This window comes from Acromyrmex echinatior, chromosome 11 (genome assembly GCF_024713525.1).
Source record: "Acromyrmex echinatior isolate Ae372 chromosome 11, ASM2471352v2, whole genome shotgun sequence".
Classification (NCBI taxonomy): Eukaryota; Metazoa; Arthropoda; class Insecta; order Hymenoptera; family Formicidae; genus Acromyrmex; species Acromyrmex echinatior.
In genome coordinates, this window is record NC_141862.1 from 7582255 (window position 1) to 7604096 (window position 21842).

Below are 21842 nucleotides of genomic sequence, written 5' to 3' on the forward strand. Positions count from 1 at the left end.
CATTTCGGACAATTTTGTTATTGTATAGAAATAAATAGGCAATATCTAGCAGATACACTATTCTTTTTTTTTTTTTTTTAGATATGTAGAATAAAATGGCGCTATCAAATCTCTGCGAGCAGCATTACTATTGTATTTCGCATGAATGGCGCACGTTCTCATAAAGAACGTGATTTAATAATTTCCCTTTCTTAGCTGTTCGAAAGATATTTTGTCATAAATGTTAATGCCTCGTATCCTAAGAAAAGTTCGTGTATGTGTGTGTCAGATCTCTTCTCCCTGCTTGCTTTTCCGTGTCAGTTTTTATCAACTTTTTCTTTGTCTCTTCGTTCTTAGCATGCATCGTCGGCAAGTAGTCATTCAGAATGATCTTTTATGGAGAAAGTCTGAATACGGAAATGCCGGCACATTTGACGTACCTGTAAGTACAAAATCGATTATAACAGAAAGAATGTCATATAAGTTATAAAAATATAAGTAATAATTATCATTAATAGCAGATCTCTAAATATATATAATTGAAAATACATTAATATTATATGATTATAATCGTAACACGTCATTAAACTTACCACACAAGTGCCATAATGAATATGTGCCACTAAGGCCACTACAGAAACTAAATACATAATTTCCAAATCTATGCTTGGCAAGATAAATGAAAAAACAGCGGCCACTGCGATTGGCAATAGTAACCACGGTAGTATCTCACATCTAGTATTACTCATTTGTGATACGATCAATCGACACTACAAGATAAACATTGTTCACATGAATATAATGAATGAGAAACAAAAAAATTACTAAGTTAAATATATCTATGCATTTCTTACGCATATATTAGAAAAAATAGTGCCGATAGCAAAGTATATTATTCTCGGATCTTTTTCTAGAATGTTGTTTGGAGAGTGCATTATCCAGAATGTAGAAATTATAAAGAATAAAACTAAAGGCACTAAAGGCCTTATAGCCTCTGGAAACGTCCGCATTTTTCCAGTCTTATCTCTGTATGATCTACAAGATAATTCAAAAGATAATTATGTTAATGTAAAGCTTTTTATTCAAACTTTGTTTTAAATAAAATGAGCTTTTTAAAAAAATATATAAGAGAGAATTAGATAATTAAATATAGAATACTTTATCAATATTTATTATCATTAAACAAAAAAAAATTTCAGATCCATTTCATTTTTATCCAACAAATATTTTAGTAACAATAATTTTTAAAAATGTATTATTTATTACAACGATAAAATGTATTATTTATTACAACAATAAAATGACACTCACTTGTATATATTCCAAATAACGACTGGTAAGTTGGATACAAGCGCACTAACATAAAATAACATTTCAAACATCATTCCCGCCGATATACCACCTGGTAATTCAAATTTCCAGGCTTCGTGTCCACCTATGCTGGTAAGTGTAAATACAATAACGGTTGCCTATAAAATCAATAAAAGGTTGATGTAAATTGGCAGAATGATTGGCATTGATGAAATAACGAAAGTCAATTAGTAATATGAAAAAATATTATTTTACATTAAAAATCATATTTCTGAGCAAACTTACCAGCATGGAAGCATCGTATCCCCAGGGAAGAAACAGTACACCTGTGTTATATTTCTCCCAATGACTTAGGTAGAAATTAATGAATACATTCCACAGTATAAAGTACATTCGTAGCGGCGAGACGCTGTGATCTGTTCTGCCGAAGACTGAATACATACACACTGTGATCAACATGGCAGTCCAACTATCTAAACCATGATCAAATAGTTCCCCTAAGGGACCGGACGTTTGTGTGCGTCTTGCTTGTTTACCATCTATTCCATCTGTAATATAATGGTTATAAACAAAATTAGATTATTGTTGTAGTCAAAAAATTGTACCACAATAACATTTATATACATATTTTTCTCGATAAAATTATGTTTATCATTTTCTCATTTATTGCTTAATATTTAAATTTATTATTCTACTTTGTAAGTTCATGTACCTATTCAAAAGATAGATTTTTCATAATTTATGAAAATATTATCTTAATTATTACACACACACACACACACACAAAATATCCCGAAATTCACTCAAACTACTATATAGCAAGAAAATTCTCGAAAAATTAAATTAATGTAAAAACATTAATTGTAAATTTTTAACAATCATTTTTAAGATAATAAATTAATTACAGACTACGTTTATAAGCTATCTACTTATCAACAATATTATCTAAAAACCGATTCATTACTCATAAGTGAAGTCTGTAATTAACATATAAACATCTGTATTCCAAAAACTTGCTCAAAATAAAAATTTATAAACAACTTAGGGTTGGCAAGTAACGCATTATTTGTAACCGTCGTTACAAGTTACTTTTATTGGTAACGTTTGAGTAACGACATTATATTTTCTTTTGAATAATATTCATGGTAACGCAGTTAAATTTTTGGGATAATGATAACGATTTCACTAGTTACTTTTATCGTTACTTTGTTTCTATTTGCGTAAAAGTTTTAATAACTAGAGCGTATATACATATACATATTTATTAGTCTTTTAGTTTTTTTGTCTATTAGAATTCTTCCATCTTTTTTATAGTTATCGCAAGAATCTGTATATAATAGTTTTTTATTAGCAGAACTAATATGCATTTAGTGCACTTTAAAGCCACTGTACAATCGACGTAAAGATGTTTGGTTAATAAAAATATAGAAACGAGTTAAATTGTGAAATTCTCAATACATTTTATTATGTTATTTGATAAAATATACTTTAGGCATTTTATCCTTTCAAATATCTCATTTTTACATTTAGATTAAAGTTGTGTACAACGTTTTTATATGCATTGAGTGCGCACAACTTCTGGCAATGAAAAACGCTATATAATATTCTATTAGTATCAAGAAAAAAAGTAACGAAAAAGGAACGACTCGTTTTGAGTGACGTAACAATAACGAGTTACTTTTGCAAATCAATAATGAGTAACGATAACGAGTTACTTTTTAGGAAAAAAAATGGTAACGGTAATGAGTTTTATTTTTATGAGGTAACATTGCCAACTCTGCAACTTTATTTATTTTTCCAAGAACTCTTGCTATGTTATTTTGAGATAGTTTGTGTGTGTGTGTGTGTGTGTGTGTGTGTGTGTGTGAAGTATGCATATACATGTATACTCAATATATCAAAATAAAAAATGTCTAGAAACATGACCAAAATGACATAGATGATTAACATTATTTAACAAACATGTATAATTATTCTTAAAACATACGCGATATTCAACTTATAATTGATATATGTATACTTTTACACCCTTAATTCCTACATTAATATTAAAATTATATATCAAGCAACCAAATGCACGTACCAAGCGTGTATGCCATAAAAATGTTAAAAGCAGCTATGGCAAAGACCCATCGTGATATTGGAGGGTATTCCGGCTTGTCGTCGCTGGATGCATAGAAGTAGTAGTCATAAATCGCAAATAGCATAAAGTTTAGCACGGTAAAAAGGAATCCAGAGAAAGTTAGTACATTTGGAGCAATCCACTTTGGGCAATACTAAAACACAAGATGGAATGATTATTTTATAATAAAAATACTATATAAAGAAACCATTTTGTTCTACTGCAGCTCTACAAAATACATGGATTAAAAAGAATCTTATTAACATAACAATTGTTCCATCACTGAAGTAGAGAATACCTGTACTACTTTGTTCCAAAAGGGATGCATAACATACACACTCAGGGGACTTGTGTCCAAGGAGCTATACTGAAATCATAATATTTTCAAAATGAGCAATACAGCTAAACATTGAGAGCATAAAATATTATTTCAATTATTTCAATAAAATTTTATGAATTAATGTATACACATGTTGTAATTGCATGTATATTATAAAACGTGATATATTCATATATATTCATAATTTCTTCAAATCAATAATCTGTACGCATGAAAAATGTATTCAAAATCAGACGCTCACCTTGTAACCCTCAAATCCCGTGAGATGTTCATCCGTCAGGTACTCCACCTCAAACTTTAGCTTATGATACATCTTGGGAATCTCAGGAATCTTAACTACCTTACGAATTTAACGTCACGCTCTGAGAATCGTTAACCACGCGTTTTCGCGATGGGAGAGGTGCCGGGAGATGGGCGCCAATAGATGCGCGCGAGATCTCCGGTGAACTCCGGCCTTTCACGAGGATGCCTTTTTCCTTATTTGTACCGTACGCAAAATCGTCTATCACGTCGGCTCATCGTGGCATCGATCGTACCTGCGATATTTTCACAATAAAGAAAACTCCAGCTTAGCAGCCTCCCACAATTGCCGATTTCCACTCGAGGCGCAGATCTATCGCGCGTCTGATCGCACGACGAGTCACCTCACCCTCACCACTCTTCGCGAATACTCACGATTCACGATTTACAATTACGCATGTATTACGTATGCACGCGTATCGAGTGCTCCCGGCATATCATCGTTCATTGTCACCTCACAGGCCACACCACCGCACACAACGAATGCGCGACGTGCATTCCCACTAATTCCCACGTTTAGAAGAGAGGAACGCGCGCGCGGCGCCGGCTGATCGTTCATTTGTTCCGTTACGTTCATTCTCGATCGCCCACGCGCTTGCTGTTTCAGCGGTCGAGATGGAAAAGAGACATGCTTTAACGGTTGAGCTTGATAATACAGAGTCGTCCATTTACGTGTCTAAAATAGAATGATCTACGACCGGTATTCAGATTACAACTTTATTGGGCCTTCTACAATAAGCCGTTAATCATAAATCAAAAGTTAGAATAAGCTAAAAAATTGACTAATCATAGTCGTCAATTTTTAGCTTCTGACTTCTAATTTAAGATTAATGGCTTATTGTAGAAGATTCATATAAAGATCGTCTTGAATACAGTCTTAAGATGTCGTAAGCCAATTACAAAACGTTCAAGAAAAATTCTTTTTCAAGTAAGTATTTTTCTGACTGCCTTTCAAATTTAAAGCTTTTCTCCACAATTGTAAAAAGTATAAACGATAATTTAATTCAAACCTCCGACGAGATACTATTAAAGACCGACATCCTTGCGGGAATTTGCGTCCTTGTGAATATTAAAGTAATTAAAAGTTAAAAACTAATAATACTGTACTAATTTTGTGATTTATTAGTTTAGTAGATGTATTTATGCATTTAGAACTCAATAATACTCGATTTTTCTTTAAAATTGTAATTTTGTGATCGTCAAAGTTTAATTATTAACAGAGATGATAATTGCAGAGAAAAAATTGTAATTTTTCTGCAATATAGAATATTATAGCTTCACAAATATGCATATTTATTTATGAAACATTTATATAATAAAAAATCATAAATTTAATAATGTATGAGCCAAATATTTATGTTAATAATAGCAAATTTATATCAATTGTCGATAATATCAGCATTTTTCAATTATCCTCTTTAGGCCCTTGAGGCCCTTTTTATACCGCCGAAAATTTATCCAGAGTTGACAGTCTTTAATAGTATCTCGTCGGTGTTCAAACTGATCGACTTTATGCCAAGAACGAAAAAAATTGAAAAATACAGTTTTATTATCAGCTGATGTCAACTGTTAACAATATTTTCTTTATATATAAATTTTATACTTTGTACATATAAAACACTTTTGATTTGGACTAGGAATTACATAAACAAGCTATTGAATTCTTCAGAGGTTTGCATATCTAATAAGAAAGATAGTTGGAAAATTTTTACATATATTGCATGTAATATTGATAAGTAAAACAAGTATTACGTGACACGCAAATCGTATGTGTTACTTAAGTCTCTGAATCGATAAAACAGATGACTTTAGGATCTCCTTAGACATTACTCGAGACAATTTTAGAAAAAGAACCATTTCTTGCAAGGATACAGTAGTAGTGTTTTCTGTAATAATTATAGAAACACTAACAGCGGCCAGCCAATCACGAAGCGTACATGAGTCGTCCGGTTATACAAGCGGTGAACGATCTGGAGTTTCTTTAGTCCTGGTTTCATAAAGGTCGAAATAAGTTGAGAGAGTGTAGATTTTGACAGTTGACACCTTTACGGTGTTCTCGACTGACTCTCTGACGTATGTTTCTATGACATGACGTAAGCCGGCACCGGCGAGACATATTCTAAACACGCTGTGTATTTTATCGATTAACCGTTCTGAAAGATGACATTGTGCTAATTTTACTGATTGACACGATTGACACGTACTAAGGAGCAACGACGCAAAGACCGGTATTTGTAGGCATGGGCGATGCTCTCGCTGCTGTCATTACTTGAGAAACGTCAGAAGATCATTGTATGTATTTGTACACTCATATGTGCTGTGCGTTTGATATAAAAAATCATGTTAACTCTGATTATATTGGCAGCTTAGTCGCTCTAGAAACCTCACCATGGCCTCTGCCACGGAACAGCAGCAGCAGCAACAACAGCAGCAGCAACAACAGCAACAAACAACGCTGGAGTTTTATCAGGCGATGGCCGACTTTAAAAACATGTTTCCACAGATGGATGATGATGTGATAGAGGTGAGAGAACTATCGACATGCCAAATCCATTTCTATTAATTTAGATTAAATTCAATTTTGATTAATTTTTTTTTATCCTTTTCTAATTCTAATTAAATGAAGATTGATTAGAATAAGACTAAGAATATGGCTGCGTTCGATTTAGGTATTTATACACTGTATAAGCTTCGTTCTATCATTGTTACATAAGAAAGATAGAATGAAGTTTACAACATTTAAAACAAAAGCAGTCTAAATTAAACCAAGAAAATGAATCTACATTGATATAAATACATAATGTATACAAATACATAATGTAGCTACTGTTGTCATGTTTTATTCTAGGAATATGTTTGCATTTTATTATATATTTGCAGGCTGTACTGAGATCCAATCAGGGAGCTGTGGACACCACAATCGACCAATTGCTTACCATGAGTACTGACAACGAGAACGAGAAAATCAGGAGCGAGCTGGAACAGAAGGAAGAGCTTCCAAACCAAGTGATCGCGAAGTCACCCAGGAAAGACTCAAGCAAAGCAGCGTTAAGAAACAGTGTTCAAAAATGGCAGCCTCCACTATTGGGACCATTGCCGGACACCTTTCTAAGGCTCCCCCAGCAAATATCTGATGATGGTATCGACTCGGTGTATTCGCAAGAGAATACTATGCTAGAGGACGAGAGGATCGCTATGTTCTTGCAGAATGAGGAGTTCATGGCGGAGCTTCGTTGGAATGAAGATTTCCTGTCTACATTGGAACATGGTAAAGAATTGAGGAGACTGCAAGGAAGTGCAGCTCAAGAGAGGAAATGGAACGTTTTCTTTCTCTTGTAGACTCAAAGCTGGAGAAGTGCAGCGGCCAGACTGGTCACGACGATGAGGATCTGTTCAAAGAAAGACTGAAAAATATGGGTAAACGTAAGTAATGAATTAGAAAACTATCATTTAAGTTAAAAGCACTATATATATATATTCACTTGTTATTTTTCTAACGATGAAAACCTTTGCAGTATCCCGACGTAAATTCGCGCAACTTACGAAGGTGTTCACTCGCAGTAAGAAACGCGGTGGCAGACAATTGTTACCACCAACAGCTTCTTGCGACGATCTTCTGGATCCGGAAGAATCATCCAAACCTCAATCCTAAAGAGAGATCTATATCTATATGATCCTGCTGGAATATTTGCTCTTGTTTCTCGTCATCGTGAGACGGCAAATTCAACGATGTTTGCAGTTTAATTTAGATGTCATATGTCACGGAAAGAAGCATATCTATGTCGTGACTTGCGATAGACGAGATAACTACGTCAGGGTCGTATAAGATATAAATTAATTAGCGATTCAGGTTTATAGCTCACTTGATGGTTGACAATTAGCTGTAGAGATAATGGAATTACAAGGTTTTAACTTAAAGGTCAGTGAAATAAAGACTCACCGAATAGAGTGAATATCAAGTAAAACGCTTGAAACGATAAAAAAAATTATCAAAAAACCGTATCTCGATAATTATGCAGATATACGTAGGAATTAATTAATCTTAAAGCATTAATCAATCTTAGTGCGTTAATTAATCTTAATGTATTTTCTAGTAAAGATGCAGATCTGTTTCTGATAAATTCAGTGTGATATTTTATGATGTTGTGACGTAAAGTTTATTTTAATAGATTTTATATTTTGTTGTTGTACGTTGCTTGCGATTATCCGTATTACTATGTATTACTGCGTATTATTGCGTATAATCGTTTGAAGACTGACACAAGAAAGTTTTGCAGAAATCTATCGAGCGATAATTTCGATAGAATTTTTTATCACTGATATTGGAAAAATACTTAATTCAAATTAATAACAGTCATCATTGTTTTACTTAAGCGTAATGAGTAAAACAAATAAAATTTTTATTGTACGCAAAATACGCAATGCATTTTACTTTCTAGCATGTACGGCTACGAAAGTAATTGATGTTGTATATATATGTTCATGTGCATCGTACGCCGATAGAGCGTCAATGTTAATTAGCCATAATAGTTTATTGAAAATTTAAAAAAAGCGCAACATCGATCCGGATTGGAAAGAAAATGTGATTCTTTTGAAAATTCGACTTTCGAGAAGATGGAGATCTGATCTGATGAGATAAACAATTGATTCAAGATAGAGATAAAAAATGGATGAAAGTTTATGTTATATTCCCATGAAATTTCATTATTCTAAATAATTTACCAAATTCAAAATTTAAGACACTACACGAATATTAGATGCCTTCATTCATTTATCCTTTCTATTTGTGATTGCAAGTAGTAATTGCACCTCTTTTAGACGTAAAACCTAGTCATTCAGTCTAGCCATTATTTATTGAACAAAAACTCTGTTATTATAACGATATCGTGTGAATGTAGAAAATATTTATAAACATGATTGTAGACAGTCTAAGTAATTTACAACATGTGCTATGATGACAAACACGTATGAGAATAAATTGGAAGAGTTGGAATGAGTATTATATTTATTCAAAATTTCATTTGCATTCAAAAATTAGGAAAGAAATGGAAAGCACATTTATTTAAATCATCGTAATTTGTGCTAATCACTTCTCTCCTAGTGAAATCGACTTGGATAACTGGCCCAAGAGCACAATATCGAAATATCAAAATGAGCAGATTGTCTTGTGTTACGTATCAGGTTGCTTGAAAAACACTCTAGCACCAGAGAGACTATAGTACAACAATTGGAACTCGGCGTTTCTTTCATTGAGACGTTGGAGAGTGAGCGCCCTGGTTTGTTGAAGCTTCTCATCGCCGTGATCATCCTTGCGCTCGGCTGCAAGCTTTTCCTGGGCGATGTGATGTTCAACCGTTTTGAACCAATGAAGGCCGTCCAGTTCAACGCTCTGATCGAGCAGTGCGTTGATATAGGCAATACCCATGGCGAAGCCATCGTCAGTGAAAGCTGCGCCGGTCTGATTCTTCTTAAACATCTTCTCTTTATTGGATACGGAATTGTCGACGAAGCTGAGCGTTAGTGGCGGCACGATGGCGTAGAACTGCTGCAGATGGTAGGATTTGGTATCGCGAAATGCCGATGCAAACACGTCGACTAGCAACTTGAAGTATTGAATACCCTCGGTGAAGTTACGCACCAGATCAGCGATGTCGTTCTCCAGCCGTCTGGCTGCAGCTTGTGTTGTGGCGCTATAATTTAGTCCACGACAGAGCGATTCGAATGGCACTGTTTTCTCGATATCTGGCAGGAAAGATATTGCATTAGAGCTGGCGTGAAGACCGCCGGAACGAATCAACCGCACGTAACCGAGTGCGTTGCCAATTTGCGTGATCAGTTGACGAAACTGATCCAGGTAACTCAGACCGTCGGCAGTCATTCCTAGTTTTCGGATACCCTTTTGGAATTTCTCCGCTCGTTCGTATGTGTACGGAGCGGCGCCTGCTTCTCGTTGTGCTCGGACGAATCTAATATCGCGCATCAATCGCGACTTGATGTGTTCGTCGAAGAGGAACTGTGAGAAGGTATGCAGCTTTACTCGCAGAAACTGGTAAACGAAGTTTACTGTGGTGCTCATGATGCCAGTGCCATGGGTGCGAATTGAATTGGCGATATGCCGGATGCCGATGGTGTTTAGATGCTTGTTGCTGCTGCTGTGTTCCACGAACGTTTGCGTGTTCAGATTGTATAGATATCTTCAATGAAACAATATGAATATACTAATAAATTTCTAAATATTAGTTATAACATTCTTATACTATCATATTTAATAATTCTAGTTACCTGGAAACGAACACGTGGATGTTACGCATTATCTCTAGAGCGTCCAGACCCTGTTCGAGAGTCTGCGTCGGCAGATGGTCCTGTACCGTGTCCAAGCCCATCTTATAACTGGCTAATGCATGCATTGTCCGGTAGGTTCTCCAATCGTGTAGGGCCACTGTCGTCAAATTGTAAAACATATCGTCCAGATAATGCTCGACAAATCTCTTTGTACAAACTATGTTTTCGGCCAAAGGCAACGCTAGGACTCGCACCATCCTACTACCGTCTTTTGCGCCAATATTAAAGGGATTCGTGGAGTCCAGTTTAAGATGAGCATGCACGTGCAGCCGTAGGCTAGTCTCGATTTCGTGGCAGGCCGGTTTTAATACACTTTTCACTAGGCTTTCTCGGAGTTCCGCAATGCGGTTTATTTTTAGCTCAGCGAATTCCTGTTCGCTCATGGCGCTGTTAAAGGCAGCGAATAGATGTGTAATATGGTAAACGCCGATATTGCTGTCGACGACCGAGGAGAGATAAGCGGGGAGCATGTTCTGATGATGCAGCAGCAGCGAATAGTCACCGTGTTCATCGACTAGCTCGTACAACTCGGCCACAGCATCATAACTATCCAGCAGGAACCGTAGTTTGACTATTTCTTCTTCGCGGAAAGTATCAGTCAGCTGAGTGGCGCACGCTAACGCGCAACGCACTATCAACCGTCTATCTGCGCTCGCTGGACCACTTATCAGCCGCATACTCAGCCCTATCAGCGATAGCGCATCTAAGCGTTCCCTGCTGTAACTCTTGTCCCTCTGAACAAGAGCTTTTCGCGCCGTTTCCAGCATAACTAGCACGTAGTAAGCTAAGTATTGCAGCACTTGCGCCTGCGATTGCACTACAACTGGCCCGAGTGCGTAAAACGTCGTCTGCAGGGACTTTTGCAACTCTACGAGTCTGCAAATTAGTTGTACTGTGCCACGACTCATCGGCTTCGACAGTAAAGCGTGCAGATTCGTCACAAATGCAACAGTCTCTCGCATCTGAGACAACAAAGCTAACAAATCCATCAGCAGCGTACGCTTTTGTCCGATGTCTGATACCTGGAGATTGGTCCTTGTAAGGATACTCTGCATCTCCACGCACCAGGTCGTTCCTCGTTGTATCAGATTGTTCACCGTGACAGACAATCTTTGCGTTCTCGCCTGCAGAATCTTTTCGCCAATTTGTGAGTTTATGGCATTGCCAGTTTCCTTTGGCACGACGTTGCTGAGAAACTTACTAGGCACCCACATCACATTCCCCACCAACGTGACCGCGTAAAATTTCTTGTTGGTCTCCAGCACTCTCTTGATCAGCTTTTTGTCACAAGCGCCGAACAGCTTTATCACCACGGCGACACCGACATTGGCTCTTATCCAGTTCTTGTTCAATGCGGCACAGTCGTTGGATTTGCTTTCCACATCTGTAATCATATTTTTCAGATAACTGATGATCTGCTCGCTCATGACTGCACCCTTATTTACATCCATCACATGCTCGATCGCCTTCAGAAACATATTCTTTTGTAGCAATTTCTCTTGCAGATCTTTGAGCAGATGATCAAATGTTTCCAATTTTGTCTTGGTGACATCAAACTGCGATGGATTATGCATCACAGAGCGCACATGTATCCTGTACTTCTTCCACTGATCTAATATTGCTGGTTGAGCGTCGACGATCTCGTCGAGAGTTACAAGGATAACAAATAGATCTATGAAGCCTTCTAGTAGAACGGGTAAATAGATTTCATGGATGGCGCCAGATAGACTTGCCAATTGTTGGGTAGTCAAGTGTACGACAGCTGACATTCGATTGGTAAAAACGGATAGATCTAGGAGATCTGACAATAATTTGGTCACACCAATAAGATCGTCATCCATGCACCTTTCTCCATGAGCGAAGAGTTTTGCATAAAAACCAGCAGCTTCCACTTTTAGCAATCTGATTTCTCTGCACGTTCCTGCTATTGCTGCCAGCAGCTTGGATAGAACTTTGTTTTCCATTTCCACCAAGGACAGAATGCCAATATCTTCTGTCGATTTGTAGACTAGACGTAGAGGACCTTCTATAATATACTCTAACGTTGAATCACCCTTCCAGGATTCCTCCACCAGATTCTCAAAGAATTCTCCGTACTTTCGAAGATGCATAGCACCTGCGGCTTTATAGATGCCTTCATCTTTTTTGGAGTTCCACGTCGGTGCCTCGATCATTTTTATTTATTAAAGTTGGCAATTTGTGATGATTGTTAGAGGCACTCTAATTAGAATTTTTATGATTACTACATATGCATTATAAATTTATAGAGTATAATAATCATATTAAAATTCTTATTGCTTTTAAAAATTTCTTTGACATGTAATAACTTACCTTGTTTATATTATATGTTTGTACTTTTTATATATATAATTATGATACGAATCTTTTATATTATTATTATTATTTTATGCATTCAAACATAAATAACTATATCTCATATTACTTTGTTTCTATACAGTATCCAATCCATTATTGTTATTCCATCAAACTTCAGCTGACGCCTCTTACTGACATTGCCAAGATAGCTAATCTAATCAGACGGAAGCATACATGTCCTACTATTAGCAACAGATGGCAATATTCTTGAGAAGTGAGGAAATATCGACAGTCGATATTTCTTTTCACTCAGTCGACTGTATCTTAAAACTAATAAAGTAAATCTTTTTGTTATTAATTTATAAATTTTTGTTTACTTATCTCAAGCAAGGATTGCGAAGTAACGAATAAAATCTAATCTTTCTCCGTATTGATATCTTTTTATTATATCAGTACAAGACGTTATTTTATTTTTAAACAAAAAGATGAGATAGAAATTATATGATGCCGATTTTGTTGGCGACATCGAGCGCATCATAATCGCGCGTTAGACGCACGTATGCCTTCTTTCTGCCGTCCGGCCTCATCAAAGTATTCACCTTTGCTACATCGACATCGTAAAGCTTCTTAATCGATGCCTTGATGTGATATTTGTTGGCATGGTCGTGTACGATAAAGACTAAGGTATTGTTGTCCTCAATCTTCTTCATCGCCGCTTCCGTCGTCAATGGGAATTTTATGATGTTGAATGCGTCCATACTGAAATACAAATCACAAAGATGCAATGATTTCTCAAAAAAAATTCATATATACATATTTATTTATGAAGTTTCGAATGAATTTCATGTAAACCCTACCGATTTCTGTTCGGCACAGATTTGCGCGGGTATTTGGGATTCCTAGGTGGCCTGAAAGTCTTGGGCCTGTGGAAGTGAACGGACGTCCTAATCTTCCGTACCCTGGAGCCATGTACTCCTTTCAAGATCTGTGAAAGTAATAAATGTGACTGTTAAATTCATAATATTTGATACATTCTTGCATATAGTAGACTCGTTAATTATTCAGTACTATGTTAAAAAGTTATTTTCACGGAAATTCAAAGAGATTCCCACATTTAAATTCATCATTGAAAAAGACAATGTGTCTCTCAAGGAACAAGTCCAAATTGACTAAATCATGACAAAAAGGTAACATAAATTCGAGCAATAATTAATCAATATGTCGTTAAATTAACATTATTTTTAACTTTCTTTATTCACCTTGGATTAAAATATTAGCAAGATATATATATATATATATATATATATATATATATATATATATAAATATTTCTATTTCAAGTACCTTCTTCTGAGCCTTGAGAGCCTTCTGAACTGGAGTCGCTGGCTTTCCACCCTTCGGGGTCTTTTTGGTAGCCTGTACATTTTTCTTGGGTTTGCTAATCAACGGCTTGCTGGCAAGCTTAAGCACAGGCTTAGCTGCAGGTTTGGCAGCTGGCTTAGCGGCAGCTGCTGGTTTGGCAGCTGCCGGCTTCTTTGCAGCCGCAGGCTTGGCCGCAGGCTTTGTCACCTTCGAAGTAGATGCTGCTGCTGTAGCTGGTTTCTTCTCAGCCTTCTTCTCTGTCTTCTTCTCTGCAGGCTTACCTGTAAAAGAAAGTAATATAGAACTGGATCAATAGTCAAATGGATACATAAAAAAAAAAAACAAAGATTTAAAGTAAATTTATTCTCAAAAATACAGTACTTTTGAAGTAAAATTTTCTATTTCCTAATTCTCCAGTCTACCTTTTTAATCTACACAATGTATTGTTTGCTTCCTGCTAATCGATTGTGTATCTTCAAATGAGGTGAAAATTACAAAATTGAGCAAAATCACTAGAGTATTTATAATTTCATTACAGTCAACATCTAATGAATTTGCTCACTTTTATAATTTTCATATTGTTTCAAAATACATAATCGACTACCTGTTTCCTTTCTTTCTTTTCTTTGCGACCATTTTAATGACAATTGTGTTTGTTGTCATATGTATTTTATTTCTCCCAAAGTTTGTCAATTTTCTTGAAAGATAAGAAACGAAGAAACAGGGCAAGTAGCAAAAAGAGGTAAAAAAGCAAATTGTAGCACATTGTAAATTAGGTTATGATATATAACGCGAATCTTACATCAATTAATGATTGAACAAACAATGTGGCAGGTGAGATTCGTTGACACAGTGAATAAAAACCGGATGGATAAAATTACATGAAACGATTTTTCTGAAAATCGTAAATAAGATATAAGAAAACGTGGGTATAGTCGACCACATGGTTCTGGATCGTGTTCCTCGATCCCGAACTACGCGACGTTAATACGCTACATTTGTATTGATCGATGATTTCGAAAAATGCCTTTTCAACTTAAAAACGTGCACTTAGAAAAAAAGACAAACATCACGAATTACTTTTAAACCTACCTGCCTTTTCCGTGGGCTTCGGTTTCGGAGCCATCTTGCTAGAAAGGAACGTCAATCCTCGTCCGTGGCGGAAATGCAAATTCTGACTACGTTAGTCGTTGATCGACGAAAAGGAAGAGGGCGACTCTGTTCAAATTCCGGATCAATTAGTGATTTTTTTATTCAACCAGTGGAATCAGGTGGAATCGGTTTGGCTGTGCAATATTATGCTAAAAATATTAAGAAACTGGGTAATATCAGCTAATATTAAATAAATTTTGATGATAATCTGTGAATTATACATCCTAAATCTATTGCAAAAAGCAAAATAATAAATAATTTGGCTATAATGGTCACATTTTGCTGTAGTTTTAGGTCAATGTTTTTAAACGAATAAGTAGATTCGAGTAAATAAATTTTTGCATGAATATTTATTATTGTTTTATTAATATATATATGTGACATTTCAAAACTTAATTTAATTTAATGTTACATTTTTTCATCAAATTTGCAAATATTAAGTATTGTGTAAAACGCGATTTTATTAGAATCAAAACAAACAAAAATTTAAAAACTTTTAAATTAATAAGAAAACTGTGTTCAAATTTTACACATGTATATACTTAAACGTAATAGAACAATTTATGAAATTTTTATATTTTTTGTATATATTGTCTTTATAGAAATTTGTACATTTTTTGACATATTTTTTCTGAATAAGAGATATAGAAATTTATTATATATATATATATTTTTTTTTACATAATAATTTATTTCAGATTACACATTAGTTTTCACAATTATGCCCGTATGAGCCTCCCCCATATATCACAATGAAACACCTGCCACAGCAACCAATGTTTTCCGTTTAGTCATGCGGAATCAATTGCGTTTTGCTCCAAACCAGTGAACGTTGAACAGTGAGTCTTTGTTCATAGTCAATCTCAAACAACAGTGTGCAAATAAAACGCAATCAATAATATGCAATTGCAAAAATTACAGTGACACATGTGTGAAGAAAGAGAGCGCGTTCTTATTGTTTCATTAAGCGTTCTGATTCGAAGAGAACAATGATGGAAACGCGCTCCGCGACTTACAAAATGATGAAAGAAGAAGCCAATGATGAGAGGCAGGTAGGAATTATTCGAATTAATTTTTGATGCTCGAACGATTTAATGTACGTATCTTTCTCTGACCCATTTTTATTAATGTAATTAAATTCAATCTCGTTTTTATCTTTATCTTCTTCTAATACGTATAACTAGAAGAAGATAAAAAGTAAGTTAAACCAAGGTTGAAATTAATCTACATTGTAATAATCTACTGCCTTTTTCTATTAACTTTAATCTTAGTTAACTTTTTTCTACTTCTAAGAATTAGAAAAGACTGAAAAGTAAATTAAATCGAGATTGAAGTTTATCTATATTAGTACTTTCTACAATTTTTAGAGTCAATCTTATTACTCTAAAGAGTGAAATCTCATTTTTAAAGATTGAAAATTGAGCCACTCTTTTTCAAGATTGGTTCGATTTTTACTTAGAGTGAGATTCTTTAAAAAATTTAGTGAGTAAAAACTCACTAATGTAGATTAATTTTTTAATCTTGATTTAATTTACTTTTTTTTAATCCTTAGAAGAAAATAAAAATTAAATCAAATCAAAATTAAAGTCGATTTTATGAGTAAAAATAGATTGTGATCTTCACTTATCTTCTAGATAACCGATTGGCCACCACCATTCTCATCTGAAACCACACCATATAACGAGAATGATTTCGGCACTTTGATCAGACGGACTTGCGAGAACAAGAGCTTGACTCTCCGAATTTCTAAGGTGATCGTCATAGGCGACGTCGCCGTCGGCAAGACATCGTTGGTGAACCGGTAATAATTGATCGGCAAACGCGATCTCCATCGTTTAGTACAATTTTGGAAAAAATTGATTATTCTTTACGGAGTCAATTTGATGGCTTTTCCGCGACCTGAAAATTTGAACAATAAAACGAGTGATCACTTTGCGCAGCTTCTGTCACAGGCTCTTCGACAACAATTACAAGGCCACTATCGGCGTGGATTTCGAGGTGGAGAGATTCGACATCCTTGGCGTGCCTTTCCATTTGCAGATGTAATAAATTTAATATTTCAGAAATATTTATACTGACAGAATGAGTTTTATGAAATATTAAAAAATTGTCTAGATCTAAAAATAATTTTATCGGACCAATAATTATGTAGAAAATTCATATAATGCTGTAAAAAATTTTGACATTCTAGCAATCAGCTTGAACATTATTTACGCAATTATTTTGATAATCTAACAAAAACTTATTTTCAAATTAGCTAGATAAATTTTTAGATATCTTAGCTAAATTTTAAGATATTTAAGATATTTATATAAAATTGTTCTTTTCGTACAAGTGAATAGTATGTAATGTAGTAATTTGAGATATCACTTGCAGATGGGATACCGCGGGTCAAGAAAGGTTCAAGTGCATAGCGGCGTCTTATTATCGCGGTGCTAATGGTAAAAAATTTCTTTTTCTGCACAATTTTATCCGGTTAATTTGTTAATTAGCTTACAATTCTTACGCGTGTTATTTTATTTTAGTAATCATGATCATTTTCGACTTGGGAAACTTGATGTCGCTGATGCATTGCCAGCAATGGTTGAACGAAGCAAGTCGCAGCAACGTTGGTTCTTATCATATTTTTCTAGTCGGCGCTAAAAAAGATCTATTAGTAAGTATTGATAATATTGTAGGCTGGTACTCTTATATATTTAACGTCTTAAGTAATGTCTTAAGTTGTTTATGTTATCATTGATTAATATATAAGTTGATCTTTAAGATTATAACTTAAGTCAAAGAATAATTTGGTCTTATAGGCTTCTATAATAAACCATTAGTCAGAAGTTAGAAGTTAAAAATTGACGACTGTGATTGGTCAATTTTTAGCTTCTGATTTTCTAATTTATGACTAATAGCTTATTATAGAAAGCCCATAAAGATTGTTGCTGTAACTTTATGACCGTCTTAAAAAATCTAAATGTAAAAATTGACTATGAATATACTATCTTTTATTAATCGCTTTTTCTTTTGGGAAATGGCAGACTCATCCAGTATACGAAATAATCGAAAAACGGGCGATTGAAGCGGCGAGGAGAATGCGAGCGGAATATTGGGCGGTCTCGTCGAGAACAGGTAACGGAGTGTTCGAATTGTTTACACGGGTCGCCGCGCTCTCCTTTCATGCGATGGTTTTGCGGGAAATGCAAAGTTTGAAACTCGAGCCGATCAACATCGGTTTGGGGACGATAAGTGAGTAGAAATCTCGAATCCGTAACGTCGCATCGACGTGGCAAAATAGATGTAGTTCGATAAGCACAAAGTGAGGATAAATTATTCATTGTAGTTTTTTCCAGCTTTGAAAAAACACTCGAAGACCGAAATGAAGCGACAGAGAATGCCAAAGTGCTCCAAATGTCCGACGTGACAGTGGAATTGATAAATATATTTAAGAATTAAATTTGGGAAGAGTGCTATCGATCGAGTCTCATTCTATAATTCTCCCCAGTAAACAAGCTGATACTATTAAGGACTAGTCGATTTATAGTTCTTGTATTTAAGATCGTCTTAAATACATATCTATTTTATTTTTTAAGTGTTTCAAAAAATGTTTCAAAAAGTGTATACTAATTCAACTATAGAAAACAAATTTATTATTTGTTATTTTGTTTAGGAAGCATATAAGCATCAAAAGCATATTACGTCATTCTATCTTTATTATTTATTAGACGTGGAATAACTGAACAAAAAGCTAATATTAAAATAATGTCATCTTGTTTTACATCTAGTGAATAATTAAAATAGAATGACAACAGCATTGGCACTTCCCAAATACACCGTAAGCAAAATATGATAAGATAAGAAATTAAGATAAAAACGGTCATTTAAATAGCTAACATACGCTTGCAAATAATTAATAAAGATGATACGAGACGTGGGTTTTAATTCTTTTGTTTTTTACAAGAAAAAGATCGTTTGAATTTCGCGCGTCAACCGCGCGCTTCCAAGCATCGCCACTCGCGGCGTCGTTGTCGACTAATGCGCGCCCATTTTTATCAACCATTCTGTAGTTTTTTGCTCGGAAGAATGACAGCAAAAAAAGAACAACGGTGATATCGCCGACGTTCGCCGATCGTGACCGGATCGTACCGGATCACTTACGCGACGTTCGTATTCGTCATCGTTCTAAATCGTGAAAGTTGAATTCTTGAATTAGTGCACATTTACTAGACGCAGCTGGATGCAACTTCTGTCACGTGGTTGTCGCTATTGGTAACAGGAGTCAGCTTTCGTTTATCCGAACCGCTCGGCCATTATAAGGTAAATTTTGAACCGCATTCCGACAGGTGATAAAGCGGTGGGGATAACGACCCGTCGAAGAAGGAGCTTGAGGTTTCGACGGGGAGAGACCACGATTACGTGACATTAGAAGCTCGTAGTCGCGTGATGATGATACGAATTTTGCAATCGTTAGATGAGAGATTTTCTTGAATATATTACGCGCGTTCTGTATTTTTAATTTATAATTAAAAATAACGTAATTTATTTTGGTTCTAGAGATTTGATAATTTCATAGAAGTTAGCTTATCAATAGATTACCAAATTAGAACAAATATTATATATTTTATGTTATCGCTGTTATATATCAATAAAGTCAAATTAACGGTGCATGATTCCACTTACATTGAACGGTCGTATCTTCCTGTGACACGTAAGCAGCACCTTTTCCGTTTGTATATCGCGTGATTAAAACATGTCACGTTCAAAACAAACTCGGTTGAAACTGTTAATTTTGATCTCGGTTTAACTTACTGTTTATTTTATATACTTTTCTACTTCACAACTCAGGGTTAACTCTTACCCTCAACTTATTTTCCTTCTCTTCCAATTCTAGAATTATAGATAAAATGAGAAGAATTATAAATAAATCTGAACCTCGATTAACAGTTAACTGTGAATTGTGAAATTGAGCCTAATTTTAAGAATTAGAAAAAGGTGAACAACTGAGCGCTCAGTGAGCGAATGCTTCCTTTAGTACTGAATGCATCCATTAATTTTAATGCTGATTCTACAATGAGTCTGTAACCGTAAGTTTTATAATGAATTCAATTGGAAGCACTAGTGCATACTGGTGCATATCAAAGCCGCTGTACACTGATTCAATTTGAAAGTGAATATAAAAGTGAAATACAAATATTTCGAATTATAAAATATATATTTTACCAAATAAAGTAAACCAATAAAATGTATTGAGTATTTTTCACGATTTAATCGATTTCTATGTTTATTTACAAATATATTTTTATGTTTTTTTTTTGTGTACGATGGCTTTAATGTGCATCAATGCGTACTAAATCGAATTCGCTATTAGTCTTAAACTCGATTGCAATGTTACTTTGATTTTAAGTGAGGCTTAAAACTCTTTCTGTCTCTGTCTCTTTTTGGTTTTAAAGCGAGACAGATAGAGTTTTTAAGTTTCGCTCAAAGTTAAAGTGACATTGATACAACTGGGCCTTAGACTCAGTTTCACAACTCATGATTAACTCTTAGCCGAGATTCATCTTGTTTCTCATCTTTTCCAGTTCTAAATTTGGAAAGAAACAATAAATAAGTTGAACCGTCAGTTGTGGAACTAGGCCTTAATCATAAAATTGGCCAATCAACGTTAGTCGTATAAGTTGGCTATCAACCTCACCGATAAGACTTAAGCCTGTTCTACAACAGAGTCGCAAGCTATAAGAAATTAACTAATCACAGTTAAGTGTGAGAAGAATAATTGACTATGATTGGTTAATTTCTTATGACTTACCGCTTATGACTTTATTGTTAGAATAGGTCTTAAGGTTGCCGCAGATAAAATTTCTGTAAAGCCCGAAACACAATGCGGAGGTAACAGCGATAGCGATCATAGGAACAGAGGAATTCAACATACGGGAATGCATATGTCTCCCCTTTGCAAATTATTTTTTATATACAACTATAAAGAGTCCAATTATTTACTTAATTAATTTAGTATATTTATTACTTTTAGAAAAAAAATAAACAGTAAGTCAAACTGAGATTAAAGTTCTAATCTTACATTGGCATTTACTTAACCAGGCTTAATGCCCGTTCTTATTAATTTTGATTTAACAGCTCTTTACTTTTCTTTAATTCTAAAAATTTGAAAAAGATGAAGAGCAAATTAAAATTAAAATTCATCTATGATAGAAACAAGTATAAGACTCATACAGTCATTTCTTATCAAGATCTTAAGTATACTCTTAAGTTATAATGCGTTGTCTACAATACACACGGAGTAAGAAGAAAAGAAATTGATTATACAATTACATCGATTATTCTTCTGATATTCGATTGTAATAGATCACTTTTTTATTCTTCTTACTGCGTATATTGTATGTGACGCATTATATATCACCGAAATCAATTAGAGAGCCATATTAGGTATCAGCATTTTAAGACAATGGGCGAGTTCAAGGGAAAGCGGCTAGGCCGAGCGAATGAGCATAATTGATTCTTACTTGTGGATCCAACGAATGTTTCATTGCTTAGCAAGCACATCTAATCACTTTATTGATTTGAACGCGCCCATTATTTAAGACATGAGATAAGAATGGACTATAAATCTAGTCTAGG

The 21842-nt window shown here is 34.9% G+C and overlaps 5 protein-coding genes across 7 annotated transcripts; 2 read left to right on the forward strand and 3 right to left on the reverse strand.

The window, feature by feature from the left end:
- Positions 1 to 60: 60 nt before the first annotated feature.
- On the reverse strand, positions 61 to 4610 carry LOC105145817 (ethanolaminephosphotransferase 1). Its single transcript, XM_011055642.2, has 8 exons — positions 3994 to 4610; positions 3711 to 3779; positions 3374 to 3566; positions 1576 to 1838; positions 1291 to 1448; positions 834 to 1014; positions 573 to 749; positions 61 to 419 (listed from the first exon to the last, which is right to left on the reverse strand). Exons 1-8 carry the CDS (start codon positions 4063 to 4065, stop codon positions 357 to 359), a joined length of 1176 nt encoding a protein of 391 aa, XP_011053944.1. The 5' UTR covers positions 4066 to 4610; the 3' UTR covers positions 61 to 356.
- A 1261-nt stretch (positions 4611 to 5871) lies between these two features.
- On the forward strand, positions 5872 to 9045 carry LOC105145815 (CUE domain-containing protein 1). The gene is made up of 5 exons (XM_011055639.2): positions 5872 to 6344; positions 6418 to 6576; positions 6933 to 7320; positions 7392 to 7475; positions 7568 to 9045. Exons 1-5 carry the CDS (start codon positions 6300 to 6302, stop codon positions 7702 to 7704), a joined length of 813 nt encoding a protein of 270 aa, XP_011053941.1. The 5' UTR covers positions 5872 to 6299; the 3' UTR covers positions 7705 to 9045.
- Positions 9040 to 12941, reverse strand: SWIP (strumpellin and WASH-interacting protein). Its single transcript, XM_011055641.2, has 3 exons — positions 12726 to 12941; positions 10335 to 12614; positions 9040 to 10246 (listed from the first exon to the last, which is right to left on the reverse strand). Exons 2-3 carry the CDS (start codon positions 12566 to 12568, stop codon positions 9223 to 9225), a joined length of 3258 nt encoding a protein of 1085 aa, XP_011053943.2. The 5' UTR covers positions 12569 to 12614; positions 12726 to 12941; the 3' UTR covers positions 9040 to 9222.
- A 189-nt stretch (positions 12942 to 13130) lies between these two features.
- Positions 13131 to 15308, reverse strand: RpL23A (ribosomal protein L23A). The gene is made up of 4 exons (XM_011055636.2): positions 15165 to 15308; positions 14055 to 14353; positions 13568 to 13695; positions 13131 to 13469 (listed from the first exon to the last, which is right to left on the reverse strand). The coding sequence occupies exons 1-4, from the start codon at positions 15196 to 15198 to the stop codon at positions 13208 to 13210; spliced, it is 723 nt and encodes a 240-aa protein (XP_011053938.1). The 5' UTR covers positions 15199 to 15308; the 3' UTR covers positions 13131 to 13207.
- On the forward strand, positions 15302 to 19151 carry LOC105145814 (RAS oncogene family member RabX5). Of its 3 annotated transcripts, none has more exons than XM_011055637.2 (9): positions 15302 to 15394; positions 15923 to 16063; positions 16146 to 16276; positions 16859 to 17025; positions 17165 to 17266; positions 17601 to 17665; positions 17750 to 17880; positions 18251 to 18458; positions 18563 to 19151. In XM_011055637.2, the coding sequence occupies exons 3-9, from the start codon at positions 16214 to 16216 to the stop codon at positions 18631 to 18633; spliced, it is 807 nt and encodes a 268-aa protein (XP_011053939.1). In that variant the 5' UTR covers positions 15302 to 15394; positions 15923 to 16063; positions 16146 to 16213; the 3' UTR covers positions 18634 to 19151. The 3 variants fall into 3 exon arrangements, with proteins under 3 accessions (XP_011053939.1, XP_011053940.1, XP_087267439.1); XM_011055638.2 differs by having other exon boundaries at positions 17177 to 17266; XM_087411313.1 differs by having other exon boundaries at positions 15388 to 16063.
- The last annotated feature ends 2691 nt before the right edge of the window (positions 19152 to 21842 follow it).